The following is a 26030-nucleotide window of genomic DNA, read 5'->3' on the forward strand; positions in this document are numbered from 1 at the left end:
ATTAAAGGTTCTTGTGAAAGCAGAGAGTTGTTCTGATTAAAGGTTAACTTTAGTGAAAGCAGAGTGATGTTCTGATTAAAGGTTAACTAGTAAAAGCAGAGAGTGATGTTCTGATTAAAGGTTAACTCTTGTAAAAGCAGAGTGATGTTCTGATTAAAGGTTAACTTGTGAAAGCAGAGTGATGTTCTGATTAAAGGTTAACTCGAGTAAAACAGAGTGATGTTCTGATTAAAGGTTAACTAGTAAAAGCAGAGTGATATTCTGATTAAAGGTTAACTCTAGTGAAAGCAGAGAGTGATGTTCTGAATAAAGGTTAACTAGTGAAAGCAGAGAGTGATGTTCTGATTAAAGGTTTATTCTAGTAAAAGCAGAGAGTGATGCTGTGATTAAAGGTTAACTAGTGAAAGCAGAGAGTGATGTTGTGATTAAAGGTTAACTAGTGAAAGCAGAGAGCGATGCTGTGAATAAAGGTTAACTAGTGAAAGCAGAGAGTGATGTTGTGATTAAAGGTTAACTAGTGAAAGCAGAGAGCGATGCTGTGAATAAAGGTTAACTAGTGAAAGCAGAGAGTGATGTTCTGATTAAAGGTTTACTCTAGTAAAAGCAGAGAGTGATGTTGTGATTAAAGGTTAACTAGTGAAAGCAGAGAGTGATGTTCTGATGAAAGGTTAACTAGTAAAAGCAGAGAGTGATGTTCTAATGAAAGGTTAGCTCTAGTAAAAGCAGAGAGTGATGTCTGACTGTGTTCCTCAGCTGGAGAGCACGGTCAGTTCGGCGGACCTGCAGTCGGTGCTGTTGGAGCTGCGGGGGCTGAAGGACTTCCTGGACAAGAACTCCCAGTTCAGCCCCTCCTCCCTGGGCTCAGCCAGGTGGGAAACTACCGATCCCTTTTCATTTCCTCATTATGTTATTTTCATAACATAATTATCAAGCTGGCTTTTTATCTAGTTCATCTGGGGAGCTAAGTAAACCTGACCCAGGGGCAGAACCGGGGCAGGGCTCCTCCAGTAAACCTGACTTCCTGTGTCCCACAGCTTCAGCTCCCCGGGGAACCTGCAGCAGAGGCTGCTGGGATTTATGCGGCCAGAGAGGGGCAGCTCTCAACAGGTCCAACAGGAGCTGCAGAGGAAGTACCACAGTGAGTGTGCGTGCGTGTGCGTGCGTGCGCGTGTGTGCGCGTGCGTGTGTGCGCGTGTTCATCTCTGAGTGCACATCTCTCTCTCTCCCCCCCTCTCCCTCTCTCTGAGTATAACCTCTCCTCATTGTTTCACTCTAAGCGGAGGCTCTGTCGTCTGAGAAGTGTGTGCATACGTTCTCTGTCTCTTTCCCTCCTTTCTGAGTGGAGGCACAGGCGTATGAGAGTGTGTCTGCGTGAGTGCGTGCCTATGAGATTGTGTGTGTGTGTACACATGTATGAGTATAACTTCAATCTCTCCTCTCCCTCTCTCTTCTTTCTCTCTCCCTCTCTCTTCTTTCTCTCCCCCCCCCCCCCCCCCCTCTCTCTCTCCTCTCAGCGGAGGCGCAGGCGTATGAGAAAGTGTCTCTGCAGGGCATCCAGCAGCTGGTGCATCGGTCCTGTCAGACCCTGGCCCTGTGGAAGCTGCTCTGTGACCACCAGTTCAGCCTCATCCTGGCCGAGCTGCCCAAGGTCCGCCGTTTGTTGCTGTTATTCCTCTCTTGACCGTCAGAAGTCCGAAATGACCTATTGTAAGCGCGTTTGGCGTGCTCCCCCTGCTGTGTGGCGTTTACGTTCTGCCTCTCCCCTCCCCTGCAGGAGTTCCAGGAGCAGGTGAAGGGCAGCAGCTTTAAGGACGTGGTGATCCACGGGCGCGAGCTGACCGGGGCCCTCATCACCGCCCTCATCAACGTCTACATCAAAGACAGTGCCTCCGTAGACGCCATCAGCACGCACCTGCGGGACATCTGCCCCATGCTCTACAGCAGCGAGGACAGCGTCTGCTCCAAGGTCCGCCCGCCAAACACGCTTTCTTGGTTTTTTTTATCTTTTAAAGCGTCGTCATTTGTGGCCCGTCTTTGCCCGGTTGTACTGAAACCCTGGAGTCCTGGAGCCTTGCAATTTGAGTTAAATGGATCCTGAGCATATCGGTGTGCACTAGGGCTGGGCGATATAGCCATCGAGGTATCTTTTTGTCACTCGTATCTTTTCACGACCGCAACAGGGCCATGCTGTTTCCATTTGGTCGATTAAAACCTGATAGGATAAAAAGCAAAAATGTAAGCGATGTGTTTTTTCAAAACTAATAGGTAACTTAACCAACATTGAACAGATACAAGTGTTTTTTTCTTCCCCCGAAGCATTTAAGTGAAGTTTGGAGATGTGTTACCAAATCAAGTATGATTCAAGAAGGAACAAAAACTTGCCATCACCTGCCGTAGATGGTTATTATTGTGCTAAAAAAACTATTTGATGTGCCGTGATAGTTATATCGCGCAGCCCTAATGTGCACTGGGGTCGGCAGCTCTGCAGGGATGCCCGTGATTGGTCACGGCATGGCCTATAGATAGGATTGCATTGATTGATCCCTTTATTGATGCCTAAAGGGGAAATTACTTTGCCACAGCTGTATAGGTAATTACAATAATATCAACAATAATTACAGTTCAAGGTAATGCTAATAATTACACTCATTAAAAACAAAATAAACAAAATGAGGTAAGGTATAAAAATAAGGTCGTAATATAATAATAGTTAATGATAGTAGAGATACAAGAGTTTTGGAAAAATTGTAACGACAAATAATTCTCAATATAAAGAATATACAGTGTACCGTTAGCAGATGTGCAAATTAAGGGTGGGGTTCGGTCAGCAGGGCTTTGCCCATCTCAGGCCTGCGTTTTGAAAAGAGAAATGGGGGGTGAAATGAGAGGATAATGAGTTATTGTTCCCCCCCCCAGGCTAACGAGCTGCTCCAGAGCTCCAGGCAGCTACAGAACAAACTGGAGAGGGAGCGCACGTTGAGAGAGTCACTGCGTCTGTACCAGCAGATCAGCCACCACACCGACCTGCCCCTGGTCTGCACCCAGTACCGCCAGGGTGAGAGAGCCAACGCCCGGACCCGCCTGCCTTTGTCTCTCAGGCTTACCCACAATTCAGTCTGCTTGCACGTCCGCCTTCTGAGGCCGAGCTCTTCTGCCAGCCGTTTGAACTTCTGAGTGCATTTCAGTTATTTGTGTTTTCCATAGAAGGGACTTATTCTACTCCTACAATTACAGTGACAAATGATTTCAGCAACCTGTCTCTTTCTAAATCCTCTAACTCCAGTGAATTCATATAGTTCTATGTATGTAATGTATTTTTGTAAAGGGGCTATTCCTGATGAGCTGTCTCTAACTCTTCTTCTCTGGTTCTCTCAGTGCGTTTCTATGAGGGGGTGGTGGAGCTGTGTCTGGTGGCCGCTGATAAGAAGGACCCTCAGGGCCTCGGGCTCCACTTTTATAAGAACGGGGAGCCGGAGGAGGATGTACCTGGACAAGTGTCCTTCCAGGAGAGGTGAGTGAGTGGATTGATGGATGGGTGGATGGATAGATGTCCAATGTAGGGCAGAACGTGTCCAAATCGCACTCTTAATTTGGAATGTCCAATCGCCTCTCTGCTACCACAGACATCTTCTGTTCGCTCGCTGCCGAGTCGAGTCCGCAGTTCTCCTCCCAAACACATGGTGGCGCCAGTGTTTGTTGGCTCACATGTATATCTGAAGCCACCACTGCTATCTGTACTGAATCTGAGGGTTTTACCTTTACTCCCCTGTCTTAGGCTGTCCAGCTACAAGTGCATCACAGACACCATGCAGGAGCTGGTGAACCAGAGTAAGGCCGCGCCTCAATCTCCCAGCGTCCCCAAACAGCCCGGGCCGCCTGTCCTGACCTCTGACCCCAACATGCTGAGCAATGAGGACGCGGCTGCCCATGTGAGTATCGCACTGAGGGGGTGATGAGGTTACTGCTGGAGCCCTTATTAAGAGCATGTGCCCAACGGCAAGTCTTACCTGGCTTGTGCCAAACTAGAACCCTCATGCATGGTGTGACTAAAGAACCACACAATGCGCTGTTCCAGCTCCACTATGCCTTCATCACCACACCCTCATTAAAAATGTCTTTTAAAAGTCCGTTTCAGTCCGTGTTTGTTGTGTTTTGGTCAGTGTTGTGCATTTTTGCCTGGGTTGTTGTGGTGCAGTTTGAACCTCCCTGCTCGCCGTTGTGTTTTGAGAATTGTGTTTTTTGTGTTTTTGCGCAGTTTGAGCAGATGATCAATCTGACACAGAGATCTCAGGACGAGCTCTTCCACATCGCTCTGTGCAACTGGCTGATCCAGGCCGACCTCACCGACAAGCTACTGGAGGTGAGGCTTGGCCAGGGGAGGATCCGCCATTTTATAGGCCTCCGTTCTCTGAAGTCATTACCAATTTACCCAAAGTTTGTGCCATTTGCAGTTTTCTCCCCCGATGCGAAGATGCTCACAATTTACTCTCAACTGGATAATCATTATCTAGCTAGCTGAGCTATTAAATGGATGATAAATCCTTTGTCCACAACGAACCAGCATGCTCTGGTACATTTTGTTAGTGTACGACTGGAGTGGCAGGCTGATGTTGGCTGTTGTACCCATCGGATATTTTGAATTGCTTGCATTGTGTGCAAAAGGACCATTGCCTGCACTAACCGTGGAGTAAGAATGCAGAGAAGGCGTAGTGTCTAGCTGTGGATTTGGAAAAACCTCTCGCTGGTGGGAGATTGAGGCCTCAGTCTAGAGAAATCCTTCACGCATGTTAAGATGAACCTCAGAGATAACGATGCTTACTCACCTGTGGCCCAGGTAAATTCTCTGTTCCTGGAGGAGCACCTGATGCGCATGATCAAGCAGAACCAGAACAAAGTGCGCAACATGGACCTTCTGTGGCGCTACTACGAGAAGAACCGCAGCTTCAGCAAAGCAGCGCACGTGTTAGCGCGGCTAGCTGATATGCACAGGTACGTGTGTTAGCGCGGCTAGCTGATATGCACAGGTACGTGTGTTAGCGCGGCTAGCTGATATGCACAGGTACGTGTGTTAGCGTGGCTAGCTGATATGCACAGGTACGTGTGTTAGCGCGGCTAGCTGATATGCACAGGTACGTGTGTTAGCGCGGCTAGCTGATATGCACAGGTATGTGTGTGTTAGCGGTGCTAGAAGCATTATCCTTCTAAGTGTGTGAAAGCGTTGAGCAATGAGGACGTGAAGCCTGTCCTGTAACTCTGCCCCCCTGCTCCCCCAGCACTGAGATCTCTCTGACGCAGCGGTTGGAGTACATTTCCCGGGCCATCCTCTCCGCCAAGAGCTCCTCCTGCACCTCCGCCCAGGGGCCGGACGGGGAGTTTCTGCACGAGCTGGAGGAGAAGATGGAGGTAGGGGGGCTTTGGGTGGGGGGAGGAGGTGCCCCCAGCGCCTCCGCTTTTCAGGCGGGGGGGGATCATCGTAGTGATGTGATATTTTGGACTGGGCATGACCCGAGGTTCACGTGAAGGTTCTTTTATTGATGGCAGCCTCAAATCTAAATTCAGCAGCTCGAATGTCAGTCTTTCGTGCTCTTGGTCAGTGGACAACAGGAATCCAACGTTAGTTGAAACTTCATATGACACCCACTTTACAGACTGGTTGCCCATGCTCCACCCACAAAAGAAAACAAAGTGAATTTTTTTTTTAAAGCAAAGAACTGGACACCACTCTGTATGTGTTTGGCTTGTGAACAGTATTTTGCAGGCCCGGTTTAGTTTAAATATACCTGCAGGTTGTTTAAAATAAATAAAAGTTGCAACCTCATGGGCTGTGATGGATGCGTCTCAGTACATCGATTCTACAGTGACCCAAAATGAACTTTTTATTGACCCCATATATGCTGTTTATGGGAAAGAGCACGCTACAGTATATTAGAGAAGTCAGAATTTGTGTTACCCTGCACGTACTATTTCCCTGCACTTCCTGTTTCCCTCCACTTCCTGTTTGTGACAGGAAGCCAGTCTCCGGCTGCTGGGCTGCTGAGGGGATGTGATTTTGTGTACGGCATTGTGAGCTGTGCTGCTGTCGTTCTGTGTGTCAGGTGGTGCGGATCCAGATGCAGATTCAGGAGACGCTCAGCCGGCAGTACTCCCATCATCCCTCAGTGCAGAACGCCATTTCCCAGCTGGATTCCGAGCTCATGGACATCACCAAGGTAACCGTGCAGTAGTGCTCCATTTTCACATAGCTTGGATGATTCTCAGACCCGGTTTAGGCTTACTTTTTGCAGATTTGATATGCACTGCCTTAGATTCTGGGTTTAGCGCCGAAGATGCATATGATTCCAAATCCTGTTTAAATTGGTTCTGCATTGGATTCCGCTGATATCATTTGTGAATGGAAATGCTCTACAATCGGTCTTCTCTCACCAACATTCTCCTGGCATGTAACATCCCGTAATAAGCACCCAGGATGCCCTTCTGTAGAAGCTGGTCTCATATGACCCTGAGCTCAGTAACTATGAGAAATGCAATATAACTGTAAAGGCCTGTCCAAACCAAGAACGATATCTAGCTATAAATGTGTTTCAAAAATCGTTCAGCAGCGCGGATGCTCAAACTGTTATTGTTCTGCCCCCGCTTCAGTGTGTGTGTGGCGCGATTTAGCCTGCTACATCAGCTCGGCAGATAGCTAACAGTTTCCCCAAGATGAAGAATGAAGCAGCTTGTATTCTTTCCAAACTTTACTCAGGAAGCACTGTAAAACTAGACAGATAAAGGAATACATCTTTCAGTATTTTATACAGACGTTGTTCAAGAACAATATTGTATATTGTCTGTTTAAAACGTATAGCAACAAATGCGTTAGCTCCGGGCTAACTTATATCAGAAATTCCATTACGATACTAGCGGTTAGCATATATGCTCAAAATACACATTTCGAACGAACTTGGGTTCATTAACAAAGGTTTTCATTACTAGTATTCTTAATACTCAATGTCAAGATAACTGTATGAGTTCGTACTTACAGGCAAACGTGTTTTCTGGCCAACCGAATCAAAAGAGAAAAATATGTGACCGTTTACTTCACCATGTATCATCAAAACTACCGCGAGACTGATAGTACAAATTAAACAGTTACGTTAGGAGTCACCACTAGAGGTCTCCCTTTCCCCAGATAAACATCAGAACATCACACTCCCCGCTTGTTATAATGTATTAAAACACTATTCCCCTTTTACAAGTAAAACAACTTCAGAGACTGGTCTAGAATACACCCGCATGTTTCTGGCAACTCTCCTTCCCCTGCGGTAGCCATCTACGGCCTGAGAAGAGCAGCCCGGCACGGAGAAAAGGAACATGGCAGCAAAGCTAGACAGTTCGTCAGGAGAAACTTCTATGTCGATGATGGGCTTTCCTCATTCCACACTGACGAAAAGGCCATTGCCATCCTGAAAAGCACAAAAGAAATGTTAGCAGAGTCAAGCATTAAATTGCATAAAATGGCCTCTAACAGCCGTGCTGTGATGGATGCCTCTCCCCCTGAGGAGAGGGCCAAAAACTTGGTGGATCTAGAGCTAACTGCTGACCCCTTGCCACTGCAGCGCAGTTTGGGACTCGCTTGGAGCTTGCAGTCTGATACATTCGCTTTCCGTGTATCAAGAGAGAAGAAGCCATTTACTAGAAGGGGAATCCTGTCTACTCTCAATGGGCTTTATGACCCCCTGGACTATGTGGCACCTGTCACAATTCAAGGAAAGGCCTTAGTCAGGGAGCTGTCTGCCGAACAAGCTGAATGGGATGCTCCATTGCCAGCGCTGAAAGAGGAACAGTGGAGAATGTGGACGAACTCACTCTGTGAGCTTGAGCAGCTTCAGATTGAAAGACCCTGCGTGCCTGTTTCTTTGTGCTCCACAAAACACAGAGAACTCTGCGTCTTCTCTGATGCTTCCACTATGGCTATATCAGCAGTGGCCTATCTTAAAGCAACAGATGAAAATGGACATACTCACATTGGATTCGTCATGGGCAAGTCAAAGCTGGCTTCTCATCCCCCACACACTGTTCCACGGCTCAAACTTTGTGCTGCTGTCTTGGCTGTTGAAATGGCGGACTTAATTACAGAAGAACTCGACGCAGACATCCACAAAGTTACATTCTACACAGACAGCCGAATCGTATTGGGCTACATCAGCAACAATAGTAGAAGGTTTTACTTATATGTAGCCAACAGTCGCTCGCATCAGGAAGTGCACAAGCCCTGAACAATGGCATTTTGTCAGCACAGAACACAACCCTGCAGACCACGGGACTCGCTCAGTGCCAGCAGCCATGTTGAAAGACACCAACTGGTTCAAAGGTCCAGCTTTCCTAGCCAAAGACACCTCACAGCCAGAGGCATTTGAGCTCATTGACCCTGAAGCGGACATAGAGATACGCCCACAGGTCCAAGCCTTCATAACCAAGGCCTTCGAAGGTCAGCTGGTCCGATTTGAACGCTTCTCCAGCTGGAAGTCACTCAGTCGGGCCATTACCAAGCTCATACACAAAGCCAGGTCCTGCACAAAGGGCTCAATCAACCATACGGATGAGATGACACAAGCAAAACTACTAATCACCAGAAATGCTCAACATGATGCGTTTGCCGAGGAGATGAAATGCCTTTCCAGAGGTGAAGTCGTCCCAAAGTCAAGTCCTCTGAGGAAACTGAATCCAATTGTGGACGCAGAGGGCCTGCTAAGTGTTGGAGGACGCATTCCTTTGGCTGACTTACCCTGGGAAGAGAAACACCCCATCATTGTCCCCAAAAAGCATCACATAGCAACCTTATTGGTGAGGCATTACCATGAAAAGGTCGCTCATCAGGGAAGACATCTGAGAGAGGGCGCTGTTCGCTCTGCTGGACTGTGGCTGATTGGAGGCAAGAGACTGGTGTCAAGCATCATTCATAAGTGTGTAACCTGTAATAAACTGAGAGGAAGAATGGAAGAACAAAAAATGACAAACCTACCTGCTGAACGACTTGACCCAGGCCCTCCGTTCACAAGTGTAGGTGTTGATGTGTTCGGTCCATGGACCATAAGCACAAGACGCACGCAAGGTGGCATTGCAGAGAATAAACGCTGGGCTGTCATCTTTACTTGCATGGTCACAAGAGCTGTGCATATCGAAGTGCTCGAGTCTCTGTCCTCCTCAAGCTTCGTTAATGCACTAAGGAGATTCACAGCTGTTCGTGGCCCTGTCCGCCTCTTCCGTTCTGACCAGGGAACGAACTTCATAGGGGCATGCAAGGAACGTCAGCTCAAATCTGATGACCATGAACTGACTACTTACCTTCAAGACCAAAGCAGCATCTGGACTTTTAACCCTCCGCACTCTTCCCATATAGGCGGAGTGTGGGAGCGGATGATAGGTATTGCCCGTAGGATACTAGATGCATTGCTTTTAAAAACAAACACTGCTCATCTGTCTCATGAAGTTTCGGTCACACTCATGTCTGAAGTCATGGCCATTATGAACGCCAGACCCCTTGTTCCAGTGTCATCCGATCCAGACATGCCCACTGTCCTCACACCTGCCATGCTGCTAACACAGAAAGTCGACCCAGTGCTGCCACCCACGGGAGAGTACGACCTTAAAGACCTATACAGCAAGCAGTGGAAGCGGGTACAGGCGTTGGCCGACGCATTCTGGAAACGCTGGCGTCAAGAGTACCTGGTGTCACTTCAACCAAGGAGAAAGTGGCACGTGGACAAGCCAAACTTGAGTGAAGGAGATGTTGTGCTGCTCAGGGATGCACTGGTCAAACGGAATGAATGGCCTGTCGGAGTTGTGGTGAACGCCATTCCCAGCAAAGTCTCTAAAGTTCGGAAAGTAGACGTGAGGGTGGTCAGACAGGGTACTCAGCGGGTGTATTCTAGACCAGTCTCTGAAGTTGTTTTACTTGTAAAAGGGGAATAGTGTTATAATACATTATAACAAGCGGGGAGTGTGATGTTCTGATGTTCTGATGTTTATCTGGGGAAAGGGAGACCTCTAGTGGTGACTCCTAACGTAGCTGTTTAATTTGTACTATCAGTCTCGCGGTAGTTTTGATGATACATGGTGAAGTAAACGGTCACATAGTTTTCTCTTTTGATTCGGTTGGCCAGAAAACACGTTTGCCTGTAAGTACGAACTCATACAGTTATCTTGACATTGAGTATTAAGAATACTAGTAATGAAAACCTTTGTTAATGAACCCAAGTTCGTTCGAAATGTGTATTTTGAGCATATATGCTAACCGCTAGTATCGTAATGGAATTTCTGATATAAGTTAGCCCGGAGCTAACGCATTTGTTGCTATACGTTTTAAACAGACAATATACAATATTGTTCTTGAACAACGTCTGTATAAAATACCGAAAGATGTATTCCTTTATCTGTCTAGTTTTACAGTGCTTCCTGAGTAAAGTTTGGAAAGAATACCAGCTGCTTCATTTATCTTGGGGAAACTGTTAGCTATCTGCCGAGCTGATGTAGCAGGCTAGATCGCGCCACACACACTGAAGCGGGGGCAGAACAGTTATCATTATTGTTACTATTGTCGGTATAGTCGTAGTTCTTGGTGTGGATGCTCACATCATTATTGTTATAGCTCCCAGTATCGTCATAGTTCTTGGTGCGGATGGGCCTTAACACTGACACACTAAACCAGATACACAGCGCAGTAGACGTCTGTGTACATGCAGATATCCAGTCTCAACCGGGACACTTTTTCCCCTCAGCTTTACGGGGAGTTTGCGGATCACTTCAGATTATCGGAGAGCAAGCTGGCCATCATTCACTGTGCCGGGCACTCTGACCCCATCCTGGTGCACTCCCTCTGGCAGGAGATCATGGAGAAAGGTCAGTGCCTGTTCCCAGGAATGTCTAACGGTTTTCCTTGTTTAAGGTTTGCTTCCACCTAAGATGATAAGGTAATATTTTCAGAAATAGTATTTTTTTTGTTATTGAATGTTCATTAAATACCAGGTGGCTCTGTTTTAGAGATGAGTGACAGTGTGGCCATGAGCCCAGCTGACCGCATGAGGGCTTTGAGTCTGAAGCTGGTGTCTCTGGGGAAGATCTACGCTGGAACACCCCGCTACTTCCCCCTGGGTGCGTCTTCACTTCCCTTTCTGTGTGTGTGTGTGTGTGTGTGTGTGAGTGTGAGCCTGTCGTGCGTGTCTGTAGAATCGGGTGTACATGGTTTCCTAAAATGCCCCCTTTGCCCTCTCTGTCAACACGAAGAGCCTGTTGAAACATGTCCGCCTCTGGGCGGTAGTTAAAGAGGTGTCCCTTGGCAATGGGAGAAGCGCAATACTTTCCAACACGCTGCCAAAACTGGCTGTAGCTTTGCTCTGAATACCGCGAAACTCTGCATGATATAACTTTAGAGTGGGCAAAGGTTGTTCCTGGCTTTGTGATTTACTTAAGCCAGTCATTGCATCCTGCATCTGTGCTTCCAGAATTCCTGGTGAAATTCCTGGAGCAGGAAGTGTGTCGGCTCAGCTGGGATGTGGGCTTCGTCACCTACACCATGCAGGAGATTGCAGTTCAGCTGCCCAGCCTGCTGGAAGTGTACGACCAGCTCTTCAAGACACGGGTACGGATGGGCCTCAGGAACATTGAGTCTTCACTGTGTGTCTGTGTCTGCTGTTCTAAATATAAACAAATTAATAAAATAATTTTAAAAACCCAGCTCAGGGGCAAAATTCCAAAATGTCATGAAACAAGTTGAAATTGAATCCGCATTAATGTTCAAGCAAAGTACCTGAAAGAACATATCTTCTTTTAAATTAGTATTATCTTTTTATTTTATTTTAACAATCATATGTTGATGGCATTTTCAAGTAGGTCAAGCAGTAGGTGATAACAGAAATGAAATTATAGAATACCCAAGCAGAAATATTGAAATGAAGAACAGTAAGAGTAAAATGGTAAAATGCGAACTGCGCTGTCCGTAATTTATTTGGACAGTGCTTCATCCACAGCAAGACAATGATCCCAAACGTATACCAGTGCTCTCTCCTTAATGATGTTCCAAACAACAATTACACTGTACCGTGGACAGTGTAAACCAGCTGCAGTGTTATGCTGTGGACATTGTTGTGCTACACTGGACAAACCAAGCAACTTAAATAATTACCAGCATTCTGGGGCATTGAAACAACCCTAAAAAGCAACAATAAGGGTTAAAGACTAGAGATCATTTGAGCAACCAAAATTATCTTTTATTGCTCAGAACAGATCATGAAAAGAACTACAACTATTCAAAAAGAAATATGTTCATGAAAATATACTCCAAACTAAATAAATGGCTGGCAGAACGCTGTTGTTGGACACGGGCTGTAACTGATTCACTTGAGGGCTGAACACTTCCACTTCTACCCAATTAGTCTTCACACACATCAGGACCCTGTTTTACAAAGCAGGGTTACTGAGTTAGCTGGATAACTGCACTGAGTGAGACCCACAAAGCAGGATTACTGAGTCAGCTGGATAACTGTACAGTAACACCCAGAACCCTCACAAATCTGGAACATGGGCTGCAGTAAATAGTTGTTCTGGCTTTTACTGTACACAGCTAGCTGGGTAATCTGTTAAGGGGCCATGTTTTAATGTGGAGCCCTGCCCATGGTTAATGTCTGAGCCGGCTGTTGCAGGACCCGTGCTGGCAGCGTCTGAAGAAGCCCCTTCACCTGGTGGAGTGCATCCACGTGCTGCTCTCTGGTTACGTGGCTGACCCGAGCCGGGTGCCCAACTACGACAGGTCAGCCTCCCGGCCCCCCCCCCCCCCTCTCTCTCTCTCTCTCTCTCTCTCTCTCTCTCTCTCTCTCTCTCTCTCTCTCTCTCTCTCTCTCTCTCTCTCTCTCTCTTCTCTCTCTCTCTCTCTCTCTCTCTCTCTCTCTCTCTCTCTCTCTCTCTCTCTCTCTCTCTCTCTCTCTCTCACACACACAACTCCACTGGACTACCCGCTTTTCTGTGCTCGATTGATCTCGCTGACTGCAAATGAGCCATAGGTTCCAGTTTACCAAACAAGCTCAGTGAAGCGCAGAAAAGTATTTGAATACAGAACCATTACGTGTTTGACCCAGGTCTAGTCTCCACTATGGTCTGGGAGGCCTTTCTCTGACTCATGGAACCATTGTTTAACATAACATAATGATGAGAACAGGTCATTCAGGACAGCAATGCTCACCACAACCACTAAATGTACCTACTGCTTCATTTACCTAAGAGCTAGATGGTATCTAGCACCGTATCTTGCACCTCTGTGCTTCTGTCTCCATTACACGATCTGGCAGCTAATCCACACAGTGACCATTCTGGGGGAAGAATACATTCCTAATGACTTAACCTTTGCTAATTCCCATTCCATGTTTGACTTCCATTTTCTTTCCCATGCTCAGGCGAAGGTTCACCAACGTGTGTCTGGACAACATCTGTGGCTATCTGGTGGAGCTGCAGTCTCTGACCCCCAGCGCCTCCCTGCAGCACATAATCGGCAATTTCAAGTCCCTGCAAGCCAAGCTGGAGAAGGTGCACTGAGGAAGAAATTCTACAGTCCACCGAGGAGGGGCCTGGTTTCTGAATCTTGAAGATTCCTCACTAGCAAGCACATACAAAGACGCCTTATGCCAAGCTAGCCTGCACACAGGCTAGCACTCTTTAGGACTCATCAATGTTAGCCAGGTTAGCACTGCCCAGGTTAGCTGGGCTACTGCTGGATGCTCCTCTGGTGCTTATGGCTGAACTCTCTGCCAGCCAGCAAGACAAGATGGCCGCCCTAACCAATGACCTGTTTGTGTTTCTCATGAAACGCGGCAAGTACAAGCAGGTTGAATAATAATAATAGGCCTTTTATACTTTTAACGTACACCTGAATTTGAGCGTGCGTTCAGCCCTCAACTGCCACCTCCAGAGAAATGTGGTTCAATCTGCTGCTATCTGTGGCTGAGATGCCATTTTGTTGTAAAGGATGCTGAATAACTGGGAGAGGAAGCAGAAGAGCGTTTTTGTCAGGGTCATGGATGTTTTGTGGTGAACGTTTTTATTGAAAAAAGTATGCCTCACCCAAAGCATCAGCATTCTTTAGGCATTTCATATTGTTTTTGCATGGGCGTATGTCACTGGTCAATATTTGCGAGTTGCCTCCTCCAGTGGCGCACACAAATTATTTTTATGGATACTAAGAAAAAATGAAACTATATTTGTGCACTGAAGTAGTGTCAGGATACTCTTTGTGGAAGCAATGGCACTACACCTCCAGCAGCCTTGCCTCAACTCATGGCCGCGCTGTGTTCAGTGCAGTGGTTTGACCTTTGTCCATTGGGCTTACAGCAAGCCTCGTACACTGGAGATGGGCCCAGCCCTCGCTGATGTTTAAACTTCAGTGTAGCCCTGTATCTAAAGAGACTTGGACTTTGATGATTCTGAGAATCGCCAGCACTTTCTATTTTCAATAGATGTGTGTTGCAGCTCTCCGCCATTTTCTCTTCTGTTGGGTTATATTTGCCGGCTTCATTCATAGCCTGGAATTTACATGTTAATTTAAGAATTTAAGTTTGCTTGGATTAAAATGTGTTCCTCACTTAACCTAATTGCGTTTGGTTATCACCAAATGTAATATTTCATTATGCAGTAAATGGATGAAGGTTATGTCTTTTACATTATTCTTTTCTTCAGTTTTGTATTGTATTCTTGTATTTTTATATTGATTATTTGTAGAAAACCTGAATAATAAAAAACTTAAATCTACAAACTTTTTTTTTTTCTTGGCTTGGCAATTCAGGTCAAAGTGTTTTTCTGGAATGCACACATGGTTTTTACTTCTAGAACTTACTATATTTTGCCTGCTTTGGAGGCAGTGTCTGAACAATCTTCAAAAAAATAAATGTTCCTGCCCGTGTAACAATGATCCCAAAACTACATGAGCCTTGGTTTAATTAAACAATTCAGGATTGCTTAATCGTTTCAGGATGTTTCCCGCATAGCCTGTGTTAACATGTTGGCTAATGAAACATAATTGTCCCTTTGAGATGGACTGTGATTACACTAAATTCATCCCTTTTAAATTGCATTCATAATTGGAGACCAGGGATATGTTGCACACAGGTTTAGCAAAGCTTCCTCCTTGGGAGATGGAACCTTTTGTGTCGTTTGTGTATTTTCTAGGTAAAATGTGATCTCCATCATTGTCTTACAAAACAATAGTTTAAAGGATTGGTTTACAAGAAAAAGCTATTTTCAGTAGAGGAATTTAAATATATATTGGGAGCTGCTGACAGTTCAGCACCACAATTTTGTGTCCTATATGTCGGTGCACTCTCGTATTTCCGAGTCAGGAAGAGGGGTTGAAGCAGGTTTTTCAGTACAAAACCTGCTTCATGGAAATTGAACCAATAAAAAAATATTCATGAGGTTGTACATTATGTTTGTGGGTTTACTCCCATCTGTAGGAGATGTACAGGTATATATCTTAAAATACGTGATTGTATGCATATTGACCATTTCTTGAATTTGGCTTAAATGTTAGTGGCAAGTGAACATAGTCATAATCACTTGGTGTTGCTGAAATAAAAAAAGCAAAAGATTGGTATTGAACACTATTATTCATTATATTGAAAAATTATACATTTTAAATCTTAACCATGTTCTACTAATAATTACAACCAAAGTAATTTTTTTTCATTATTATTTTTTATTTTTATTTTGTGCCTAATAACATCCCCAAAGATGTACCTTTGACTTTGAGGTTACAGAAATGGTAGTTGTAACATGGTTAAAAAAATAATTATTCTCCCGTGACCTTAATCTTAATATCTGCACAATGTATTGTGGGGGGGTGCTGGGAACTGGTTGTCCATTAACGTCTACAGGAGCATGACAGCTTCTTGACGCCGTACAGGAAGATGTAGGGAATAATGCAGGTGTAAGACGCTGCAATGTAGCTGGCCACCTCCACCACGAGAGAGGACTCGTGCACGTTGCTGCTGATGCGGAGCACCATGTGGGTGAGCCAGCAGACCAGGAACACGCTAGCTACTGCCACCACGCTCTTCGCCGCTCTTACCTGGTTGCTCGGGCTACCGCTGGCCTTGTTTGGCCTGGTTGGAGCCTCTTTGGGGCTCGGCTGAACTGTACCTTGGGCTTGGTTGGACGGCTCCTTTGACGGCTCTTGAGCGGAGGGGGCGTTGGGCGCTTGCGCTTGGTTGCCGGGGGGTGCGTCGCCGTTAGCTTGGGCGCTCGCCGCGCCGCTGTGGGCTTCAGAGTTCATGGCCACGATGCGCGCCTGGTGGCGAAGCAGCGTGATGACGATCTGAATGGAGGAGAAGACCATGCCGGCGATGGGCACCGCGTTGGCCAGGGTCAGGTACATGGCCTCGTACGTTTGCCTGGCCACGGGGGAGGGGAAGCTTTCCACACAGTCGTCCGAGCTGCTGTTGCTCGTGTCCAGGGAGACGAAGTAGAAGTGGGGGGCGCTGAACACCACCGCCATGGCCCATCCTCCGGCCAGCAGAGCGGCCACCAGACGCAGGCTGTCCAGACGCACCGGGGCCGTGCCGCGGCTCAGCGACCCCACCAGCTTCTGGTGCCAATAAATGGTGATCAGAGACGTCGAGACGATGCTGCTGGTCGCGGAGAGGTCCGAGCAGAACTGGAATATAGCGCAATAGGTCCTCCCCAGGAACCACTCGTCGGCAAAGTCCGCCATGGTGTCGGGCAGGTCCACGAGGACGTTTGTGATGAGGTTGGAGATGGCCAGGTTGATGAAGAGCATTTCGTTGGTCCTGATTTGGGACGTCTTACTCGGAATGGAACGGACAGCCAGCCAGTTGTTCCCCACAATTCCCAGAAGGCACATTGCGCCTCGGACGAAAGATTCAATCCATTCACCTGCATCCATTTTAAGGGAAACTTGCAGGATTCTTTCTCTCTCTGTTGAGCGTATTACATGTAAAGCGAGGAGCTTTTTCCTGGTGCTTTATAGCAACTTAGTATGCCTGTAAATGATACAGGCTGTCATCTCCATGAGCCAATCTCAGTCTTAGCTCCACCTCTAGCCCCCCCGGCCCAGAGCACCACCGCTGCCACACTGCTGAGACACTGTTGTGCTGTTAGGTCAACAGTTGTTATATTTTTGCTTACCTCTTAAAGTGGATTTCCAAAGATGAGGCAGATGCAAATAGAAACGGTTTATCAATCAATGTGCACACACAAGAAAAAAGATTTACAATGTCAAATGTTTTCAGCATAAAACTATGTAAGCATATCAGAAAGCTGGGAAAAAATAGGAAGAATTGAATTCTTTTGCAGACTTAATTCGGTGTTGAGGTCGTTCTTTCTGGCAAGGTCTTTATTGTTTAAAGTACGTTGTATTGTTGTGCTGTGAACAGCTAGACCTGTGTCTGCTACTCTTTTTGCAGCTCTTTTACAGTGAGGTGTGGGTTCTTCTGAGCATTTCTCACCAGGTCTCAGGCCATTCTATCTGAAATCTACACAAAACTTCAACTGTTCCATTTATCTTACATTTTCTAATAATATTTCTGACAGTGGAAATAGGTAACATTGAAAATATTGAGTTTTTGTAGTCTTCTGCTTCTTGATGGAAATGAACCATCATCATTCTGACATTCTTATACAGCTGTTTAGAGGAACCCATGGTTGTTAACACCAGACAGAACAGCCTCTGCAGTTGGATACTTTAGAAGGCATGGAGTTACTTCAGAATAAAAAGTTCAGCCCTGGAATTATATTCACCTGACTCATTGAAGCCCTAACGAGTAAATCATCTGGGTCTGGGCCTTGGTTATTCTTAAAAAGTAACAAAGAATAATCCAAAAGCATTCCCAAACTTTTTACAGTGAAAAATGTAAATAAAAAGCAATCTTGCTTTAAAATTTGCAGAAAGGTCTCATGTCTAACAATTTAGGGTTCAGGTTTGCTTTCCGTCACGTACAGATTCAGTGTAATAGACATTTAAACCAGGGGTGCCCAAATTTTTGGAGGGTGTTTTGAAGGGAAAAATCAAATCAAAATGGTGTTTTATATTTTGGCTGTGGGCATAAATGGATTATGACTTGTATTTGTTTATTATGAACATATGCAAATTAGCTCATGAATACTTAAAAATGACAAATGTACATATTAGTTGAAACACTTTCATGTCTCAGTGGATTAAGTCAGAGTTCATTTTTCAATACGATTGTGATTAATGAACTACTTAAAGTTATTCATTCTGATCATTGTTTCATGTATTTTATGAAACTACAGTAGTTATTGAACCTAAATATCATAACATCTTAAAACTGACATATCCACCTGTACCTGTGGTACCTTCCCTTGAAGTGGATCTCAAGACCCCAAGTAAAACTCTAAATGATGAGACAGAAGCAAATAGATAAAATAAACAGTGTTCAAACAGCTGAATTACATTCCAACATAACAGATATATAACATGTACAATATGCAATATGGTCTGATCGCCTAAATCGTTTCCAAAATAATGGAAAACAGGAATTCCCGCTTTTATTTTGAATTTGTCCGCCCTCACTGGTCGCCGGCGTGCTTGTTTCCAGGGTTTCAGCGCACCGTTTTTGTTGAGCGGTGAACGCTTGTCTCAATCTTAACGGGAGCTGACGGATTTGTTTTGAATATAAGAGGCACAGCAAGCTGCTAGCTGCTCGTTTACATTATTCGGCAAATGGCGGGTTATATTGCTAAATATTGAGACATTTCTCCTGTTATCGTTACCTACAGCAAATCAGCTAGTTGTATGTATCCAGCTTATTCATTGCACAGTCGGCTAACGTTAGCAAGCGGGCCAGTTTAATCAAAAAGTTGCTAGATAGTCGGTGTAATTCGACTTTTTTATGACTAACCTGCCAATGTTATATTTTGATCATATTTTTGTGGAGACAAGCATTTGCAGATATCCAGCATGACGATAGCTGGATTGTTTGGAAAAGGATGCTAGCTAATGTTAACTTTCCAAGCTAGAGGCATTTATGGAAAACCACGAATTTCGTAAACTTTCTAAAAGGTTTCTGGCTCGCTTCTTCTTAAAATGCATTATAACGTTAGCCAGTTAGCCAGCAATATGCGATGCTCTCTCAGAAGCTACAGAACTGTCACTATATTATGTTTCTGACTGGTAGATCAGTCAGCTTGAACGTGTGTGCTGTTCTTGTATGTATGGAGTTGCCTTCGTATCAAATATGGAATTACATCTTGAGGTGGTGTTGCTCTCTACCATCAAGAGGAGGAAACCATGGCCACGATTTTGCTGGCTTGGATTGGTGAGAAAAACAGCAGAATATTTATGCTTACCTTTTGGTTATTTGCGTTTGAAAACCATGCACTTTATGAACACAGTGGAGCAAAGCAGTGTGGGATTGTTGGCATTACATCCAAAGTCTCCCCTTTTCAGTTTTTTAAAGTCCCCAATAAACCTGTTTATTTCATGAACTCATCTCAGCAGATTTTTCTGCGAAATCAGAAATCAACTCCCTGTGTGGCGAAGTCTGGCTGTCAGATACCGCTTACTTGCCTCCTATTGAGTATACTCAATGGGTTGTACCCTTGCTGCTTGAACTTACCTTCCCTCTGGATAGTAATGATTCTGTAATCATCAGCTCTTATCTGAGAACATAATTGAAATGTTATGGGAAAGATTCCATGTGGTAATTTATGTGGGAAGAATCTGTGTTGTATTCCTGCAGGAGAAGGAGTCTGTGTTCTTGCTGGATGACAGTCGGGTCAGCGAGATTAACATGGTGTCGGGGCGCACCAAGCGGAAGACCCCCAAACTGCAGCCCCTTCTCCAGAGGACCCTGACCACTGCAGCGGCCCAGAACGGTGCACTTTCCACAAACTTTGTTTGTTCATCAATGACCCCAGAAACATCTCTCCTTCAGGAGGGCTGTGCTATAGGCTGAGTCATTCACTTATAAACTAACACATCGGTGTCTTTTTGGCTTTCAAGTCAACTCCTGCTCTGGACTATTTACTTAGCCATTAAGTTATTAAGGAACCAAGCTCATGAATGACAGCTAAATACTGTACTGGGTGCTTATATGAAAACATTTTGTGATCTTATATGCAGAGGAACTGGATTTAGTGTATACAGCAGATTAGATGTATGAAGCAGGGTTATTTGAGCAAAAAACCTACATACACGCTTGCCCTTTAAGGACAGAATTTCTCCACGTGTGCTTTTGTTGTTAACCGCTGAGAAGACTTCTCTGATTTGTCATTTGCTGCAATAGGTTTGTGCTGAACCTGTTTGTGTGTTTTTTTATGTAGGGATGTGGCTTGCTGGGCTGCTGGTCTCTGGAGAGGTTTTTCTCTGGAGCAAAGACAGAGGCTGTGTGAAGATGATCAACACTGCCCCCTCTGTGTCTCAGCTGGTCACTGCGGCTCATGGTGTGTGCGTGCGTGCGTGTGTCTGTGTGTGCACGTGCATGCTTGCGTATGTGTGCACATGTGTGTGTCTGTCTGCGTGTGTGCGTGTGTTTGTGCGTGTGTATTTGTTGATTTGGATCTCTGTTCTGATCAATTTTGTGTACCGTGGCGCACTGTTGCTCTCAGCCAATGAGTGCACAGCATGCATTATGACCTCTGCCCTGTGGGTCTCTCTGTCTGCAGAGGGCTCTGTCCGTCTGTCCCTGCTGGTTTCGGGTGACGGCCGGCGCCTCCTCCTCAGCGCCCTGACGGGACAGGTCTTCCTGTGGGAATGCGTGGATCGGCCGGCCCTGGCTGGGACGCGGGATGGCACTGTTAAAGGACTCTGGCAGCAGATCCTACCCTCTGACACCACCTCTCTGCCCTCTTCCCAGAACAAGGAGGCATCCCAGAACAGCGTCTTTGCCCAGGGGGAGGTGAGAGCCAAAGAATTTACATTGCAGAACGTTGAGCTCGACTCTTATCATAATAATACTTTTTATTTGTGAAACGCTCCCAACCTCAAAGCGCTGTACAGTACAAAAAAAGATATATATACAAAGCACAACAGTAAAACACCTCTACCTTTTTACATGGTAAATTGAATTGACATTTATATCGTGGCTTTATCCAAAGTGCTTTAAAATGAATACCTCTTATTCACCCATTCTTACAAACACACAACAATGGGGATTGGCTGCCATGCAAGGCACTAACCAGCTCGGCGGGTGCCACTGGGAGTTAGGAGGCTCAGGGACACTTCGACACCCAGGGCGAGGGATCGACCCGGCAACCTCTCGACAGCCGGACGACCGCTCTTACCTCCTGAGCTTATGTCACCCCTGTTTTTACGAGTCACGGTGGCAGACTGAATAAAGTAATAGCCGTGTCTTTCCCTCATCTCTGCCTCAGGTGGGGGGGGACTGCTGCCTGACTGCTTTTGTCTTTACTGTGGGCACGCTCCTGACGGTCACCTTTCTGAAGATCCAATGGGAAGAGAGCATGAAGTTCAGGTGAGTTCTTCGGGAGGTACGCTGTAAGGCTGCTCGGTTTTTACAAGCACATTTACAGTAACTGCCACCATGGGGCATGCAGGCTATCCTTTCTCTTTATTTACACCTGATGTGGTCGTCAACAATCGTTGATAAGACAGCCAATCAGCAGCAAGGTCGTGATCACGTGATTCGTTTTTTCAGTCACACGGAAGCCACAAGGCCCTGCCGCTGATCGTCTTTTCGGCACGCCTTGCAGGAATCTTCCGGAAGCATTTCCCATGGCCTCTTACGATTGGCTGTTTACTACCACATCAGGTGCATAATAATAATAATAATCACACATTTTGAAATTGTAGCCTAAAAAAAAGCACTCCAATCATTTTTAAAAAAGAAGAAAAAAAGATGGCCTATCCGTCCCATCCGGTGGTTATTCGTACTGTGTTTTTAGAATGAATCAGTGTGTTACGCTGTGGTCAGGCCTCTCATCGGTGCGTTGCGTCTGCAGCTCTCCGGGCTACAGCGTGCGCTGGATCACTCGGACGTACCCCCTGCCGCAGCTGGCCCCACCCTGCCGCCCGCTCAGGTCCAGGGGGGCGCTGGTCCCTGCATTCTCCCCAGACGGGCAGCTCCTGGCTGTGGCCCTGAACCAGAGAGACCCCAGGGTGAATGGCTTTCCTCAGAGAAACCATGATTTAATTATGGCAGTGGAACCTCCGAGATACAGATGCATCGGGAACTAGGGGTCAGAAATGCTTCCCCTGCAAAAATCGAAAACTTTTCAAAACCAAAATGCACAAAGCTCAGGGAAAATCACACGGTTAGGTGGTCTTTTCCCCAGTTTCATTAAACAGTGTGAGTTCCTCCAGTGTGTCTTATTTCGGGCTAGACTCCCGGAAGCTGCTCCAGAAATGTGCTACTGCTCAAGAAATGTGATAGGGCACATTTGGCTATTGCTATTGACATTTGGCTATTGCTAACGTTGCTTCTGACTGCTGCTCTTCATAGAGATGGCATGTTCTGATTTCTGAGGTTCTACTGTATTATGTATTCTCAAACACCCGTATTTCTGATGATTTGTCCTTTTAATTCACCGTCTCTCTGCTCCTCAGGCCACTCAGGTTTTGTTCATCAGCACCCAGAACTTTGTCACTGTGTCCAGCTGGCTGGGAGGGTGCGGCAGTAAGAACCTGTCCATCCCATCCAAGTATGTTAGGTATGTATACCCAAGCTGGACTACAACTCTAGCAGGCCTCTAGCAGGCTGTACTGTACCTGCCTCTCACACGGATCTGTATGCACAAGCGGGACTACAACTCCCAGCATTCAGCCCTCTAGCAGACTGTACTGTACCTGCTTCTCACACAAACCTGTATGCACAAGCAGGACTACAACTCCCAACATTCAGGCCGACGGATATTTTTCTCGTATCGAAACTCATGCCGGCATCTCCTAATTATTGAATCTGGCTCTATCTCATTCTCCATCTGTGCATCTTGCATGGCTCTGTTTTATGATTTGCTCTTGTGTTGGTTTTGAGCCCTTGTGTAGCTGTGCTGGTGCCTTTTCCCCGCAGGTCGTACTGGGTGGCCTGTATGAGCTGGGCCCCTGGGGGCCTGTACCTGGCCTGTGTGCTGAAGCGGGGGTCTCTGCTCCTCCTGGCCCGGCTGGGGGGCCTGGTCTCTCTCTCCACCTCCGGCTGCAGCGTGGAGCTCGGGCCCGCTCACTTCCTCCCGCTGCACCCGCTGGTCACCTGCAGGTGCGCACCTGTCCGGGAATAACTCGCCTCAGAATGATGCAGGTCTACACAGACTTCAGTCAGGATCATGGAGAGAAGTGCAATCAATTGTAGTTCTAATTTATTTATTCACCCAGCCTCCTAACATATATAACCTGTGATGTATAGATGGGTAATAGAATTGTAGTAGACCTGCAAAATGGCATTGAGATTGGTTTGGAAACGGGTGAGATATTAAGGTTCAAAATTTGCCAACCAACGCCACCGTGCTCACTATAATGCAGTCCAGTTAACACAAAAATTTGGGTAAATGCACCTCTACCAGCTCCTCCCTACCTCCCTGTAAACCTTAACTGTTGTTATTATGCGAGGATGATACCTTTGCTAGTTTTGTTTGGCTAGCTAAGCTGTCTATTGTTCAATGTATTCGCATGGTGCGGTATTATAAAAAAATATATGGATGTATTTTGATTATGAAATAGTCCTTATCTTTGTTGTACTGTTAGCAGTTCAAATTGTACTTCCCTCCAGGGTCTTTCAGCGCACTTATCTCTTGTTACGGGCATGCGCTTTGTTGAACGGCGCTCTGGATAAGAGCGTCAGTCAAATGCCATTAATGTAATGTAATGTAGTGAGTAGTCAGACTCCTCACTGTCTCATCCCTTTGAAACTCTCTCTCATTTCCCCCTCAGTGTACCAGCTCCGGCTCTGCCCCAGGACGCGTCCCCCACCAGCTCCCTGGCCTCGGCCCAGGACGGGCTGCGGCAACGGTACTCCGTCACCTGGCACCCGCGCCTGCCCTACCTGCTCGTGTCCGACGGCTACACGGCCAGCGTGCTCCGAGTGCCCCTGCAGGCTAACGCTGCTGCGCTGGTCGGCGCTCTCCTCCTGCGCTGTGCGGAGGGGCTGGAGCGAGCGCGCAAGCGCTGGGGGAGTGCTAAGGTGGGTGAATCTGCAGTCATAGCATAGCATAACATAGCATAGCATAACACAACATTGTATAGCACAACATGGCATGGCATGGCATAGCATAACACAACATTGTATAGCACAACATGGCATAGCAAAACATACCATACCATAGCATAGCATAACATAACATAGCATTCTTTTCTTTAAAGATATTTTTAGGCCTTTTTCAGCTTTATTGGACAGTATATAGTATAGAGAGACAGGAAGAATGGGAGCGAGAGAGAGGGAAAGACATGCAACAAATGTCAGGCGGTCGGATTCGAACCGCCAACGTCGCGGCTCGCAATGAGCATGCGGTCAGTGCTCTACATAACATTCTGATAAGAACAGGGCATTTAGCCCTTCAACGCTCACCATTTTTCAACCACTAGAGCAGAGATCATCAAATCACGGTCCTCAAGGTCCAAGAACAGCTGGTCTGTCACCCTCCCTTTACCTGGGAGTCAGGTATGAAGACAGTCTGGCCAATCACCAGCATCCCATTTTAACGGGCTGCCTGTTCCCCTTGAAGCCCCAGGTTCTGGACTCCATGCCCACGCTGAAGCTGACGGCTGGGTTGCAGGAGCTCAGACAAGAGGAGGCCATTTTGTCCACCCTGCCGCTCTTCCTGCGAGACGATTCTGACACTACGGGCACCACACAGCTGTATGCAGGGTCTCAGGTGAGAGAATCGCGTCTGGCAACACAGTGGCACACAGATTAAGTTTAAGACTAAATTGAGTTTTGTATGGAGAATCTCCATTCCAAATTGGATTTGTTCTAGGACCAAGCTTAATCTGTGGCCCAATGTTTATTATGTTTTATTCATTTTCCATTCTATGTGGAAAGTTGGGGTTTCACATGCATGTATAGGCAGTAGGTACACGAGTTCTCTTGCTTCCTGCGCTGTGGGTACTTACTACACAACGATTTTCATTGTTCTGTTCCGTATTGTTCAGATATTCGTCAGATAAGGAATAAGAGCCTGATAACGGGCGAAAGCCTAGCTCTCATACAAACCCTCTGCAGTGTGCAGGCGAGGAAGACTCTGATGACGAAGGCGGTCAGTTCCCCGCCGCGCGCGTGGGGGACAGAGGGAGGCTGGAGTTCGCCTCCATGTTCGACACTCTCCACGCCCACCCCGCCTCCGGCCTCGACGACCGTCGCGACCCCGAGGAGACCTCTGACCCCGAGGAGACCTCTGACCCCGCGGAGGCCGCCCGGACCCTCCCGGGGGAGGTGGAGGACGTCCACAGGAGCCTGCTGACGGCTTGGGCGCTCGGCCTGACGACGGGAGGCGCCTCGGAGGACCGAGGGCGGCTGATGAGATCCGCCGTCCGCTGTGCGGTCCGGCTGGCACGCCTGCTCCTGGTCAGCCGCCCTCGAGGGCTCCGGAGAGGGCAGAGGCTCTCCACCCCCGGGCGGTCCCGCCTCTGGCCTCTCCTCAAAAACCTGTACTCCCTCCTCCCCTGGGACGCCCAGCGCGGAGGTGCGGGCGGCTGCCTCGGGGTGGCTGTGGACCTCACGAGACGGATAATGGAGCTGATCCTCTCTCCCCTCCCTGGCTCTCCCAAACACGGGTGCCCTCCTGGACGTTTCTCCCAGACCTTGTCCTCCGCCCTCGTCTTCCTCCGAATGGCCGTGCGGAGTCTGGATCTCGCCTACTCCCTCCCCCAGAGGGCGTCAGCGCTTCCCTCTGACGTTGTTTCTATACCGCTTCTTAAAGAGGAGGATGAGAACGGTGTATACCAGAATGCCTTGTGCACCAGACAGCAACCTTCTAGCAGGTATGTATTCTTGCGTTTCTCAGTAGTTCTGGTACCTCCAGGAGGGGCTGAATAGATGACAGCCTCCTCCCCAAATATCCCAGAACTCCAACTAAGGCTCGAC

The 26030-nt window shown here is 46.9% G+C and overlaps 3 protein-coding genes across 4 annotated transcripts in view; 2 read left to right on the forward strand and 1 right to left on the reverse strand.

The window, feature by feature from the left end:
- The window catches only part of nup155 (nucleoporin 155), a 30043-nt gene extending 15264 nt beyond the window's left edge, over positions 1-14779 (forward strand). For both annotated transcript variants that reach the window (XM_061263645.1, XM_061263646.1), the window contains 16 exons: positions 754-869; positions 1035-1138; positions 1515-1648; positions 1775-1966; positions 2917-3055; positions 3376-3511; positions 3776-3929; positions 4256-4360; positions 4835-4989; positions 5274-5403; positions 6096-6209; positions 10761-10881; positions 11023-11133; positions 11484-11620; positions 12681-12787; positions 13428-14779. In XM_061263645.1, the coding sequence (XP_061119629.1) occupies positions 754-869; positions 1035-1138; positions 1515-1648; positions 1775-1966; positions 2917-3055; positions 3376-3511; positions 3776-3929; positions 4256-4360; positions 4835-4989; positions 5274-5403; positions 6096-6209; positions 10761-10881; positions 11023-11133; positions 11484-11620; positions 12681-12787; positions 13428-13566 (2094 nt within the window). In that variant the 3' untranslated portion in view covers positions 13567-14779. The remainder of the gene's footprint in view (positions 1-753; positions 870-1034; positions 1139-1514; positions 1649-1774; positions 1967-2916; positions 3056-3375; positions 3512-3775; positions 3930-4255; positions 4361-4834; positions 4990-5273; positions 5404-6095; positions 6210-10760; positions 10882-11022; positions 11134-11483; positions 11621-12680; positions 12788-13427) is intronic.
- Positions 14780-15883: 1104 nt separating this feature from the next.
- On the reverse strand, positions 15884-16924 carry LOC133105556 (rhodopsin). The gene has a single exon (XM_061215731.1). The coding sequence runs from the start codon at positions 16922-16924 to the stop codon at positions 15884-15886; it is 1041 nt and encodes a 346-aa protein (XP_061071715.1).
- A 1707-nt stretch (positions 16925-18631) lies between these two features.
- cplane1 (ciliogenesis and planar polarity effector 1) overlaps positions 18632-26030 on the forward strand; it is a 35528-nt gene continuing 28129 nt past the window's right edge. Inside the window, exons 1-11 of the mRNA XM_061262026.1 lie at positions 18632-19316; positions 19740-19875; positions 20323-20442; positions 20665-20897; positions 21373-21473; positions 21961-22117; positions 22565-22668; positions 23028-23210; positions 23882-24131; positions 24673-24822; positions 25170-25927. Coding sequence (XP_061118010.1) covers positions 19209-19316; positions 19740-19875; positions 20323-20442; positions 20665-20897; positions 21373-21473; positions 21961-22117; positions 22565-22668; positions 23028-23210; positions 23882-24131; positions 24673-24822; positions 25170-25927 — 2300 coding nt within the window. The 5' untranslated portion in view covers positions 18632-19208. The remainder of the gene's footprint in view (positions 19317-19739; positions 19876-20322; positions 20443-20664; positions 20898-21372; positions 21474-21960; positions 22118-22564; positions 22669-23027; positions 23211-23881; positions 24132-24672; positions 24823-25169; positions 25928-26030) is intronic.

This window comes from Conger conger, chromosome 12 (genome assembly GCF_963514075.1).
Source record: "Conger conger chromosome 12, fConCon1.1, whole genome shotgun sequence".
In the NCBI taxonomy this organism is placed as follows: Eukaryota; Metazoa; Chordata; class Actinopteri; order Anguilliformes; family Congridae; genus Conger; species Conger conger.

Excerpts from the sequence above, each read along its gene's own strand:
- LOC133105556 (XM_061215731.1), bottom strand. The coding sequence starts at position 16,924 with ATGGATGCAGGTGAATGGATTGAATCTTTCGTCCGAGGCGCAATGTGC.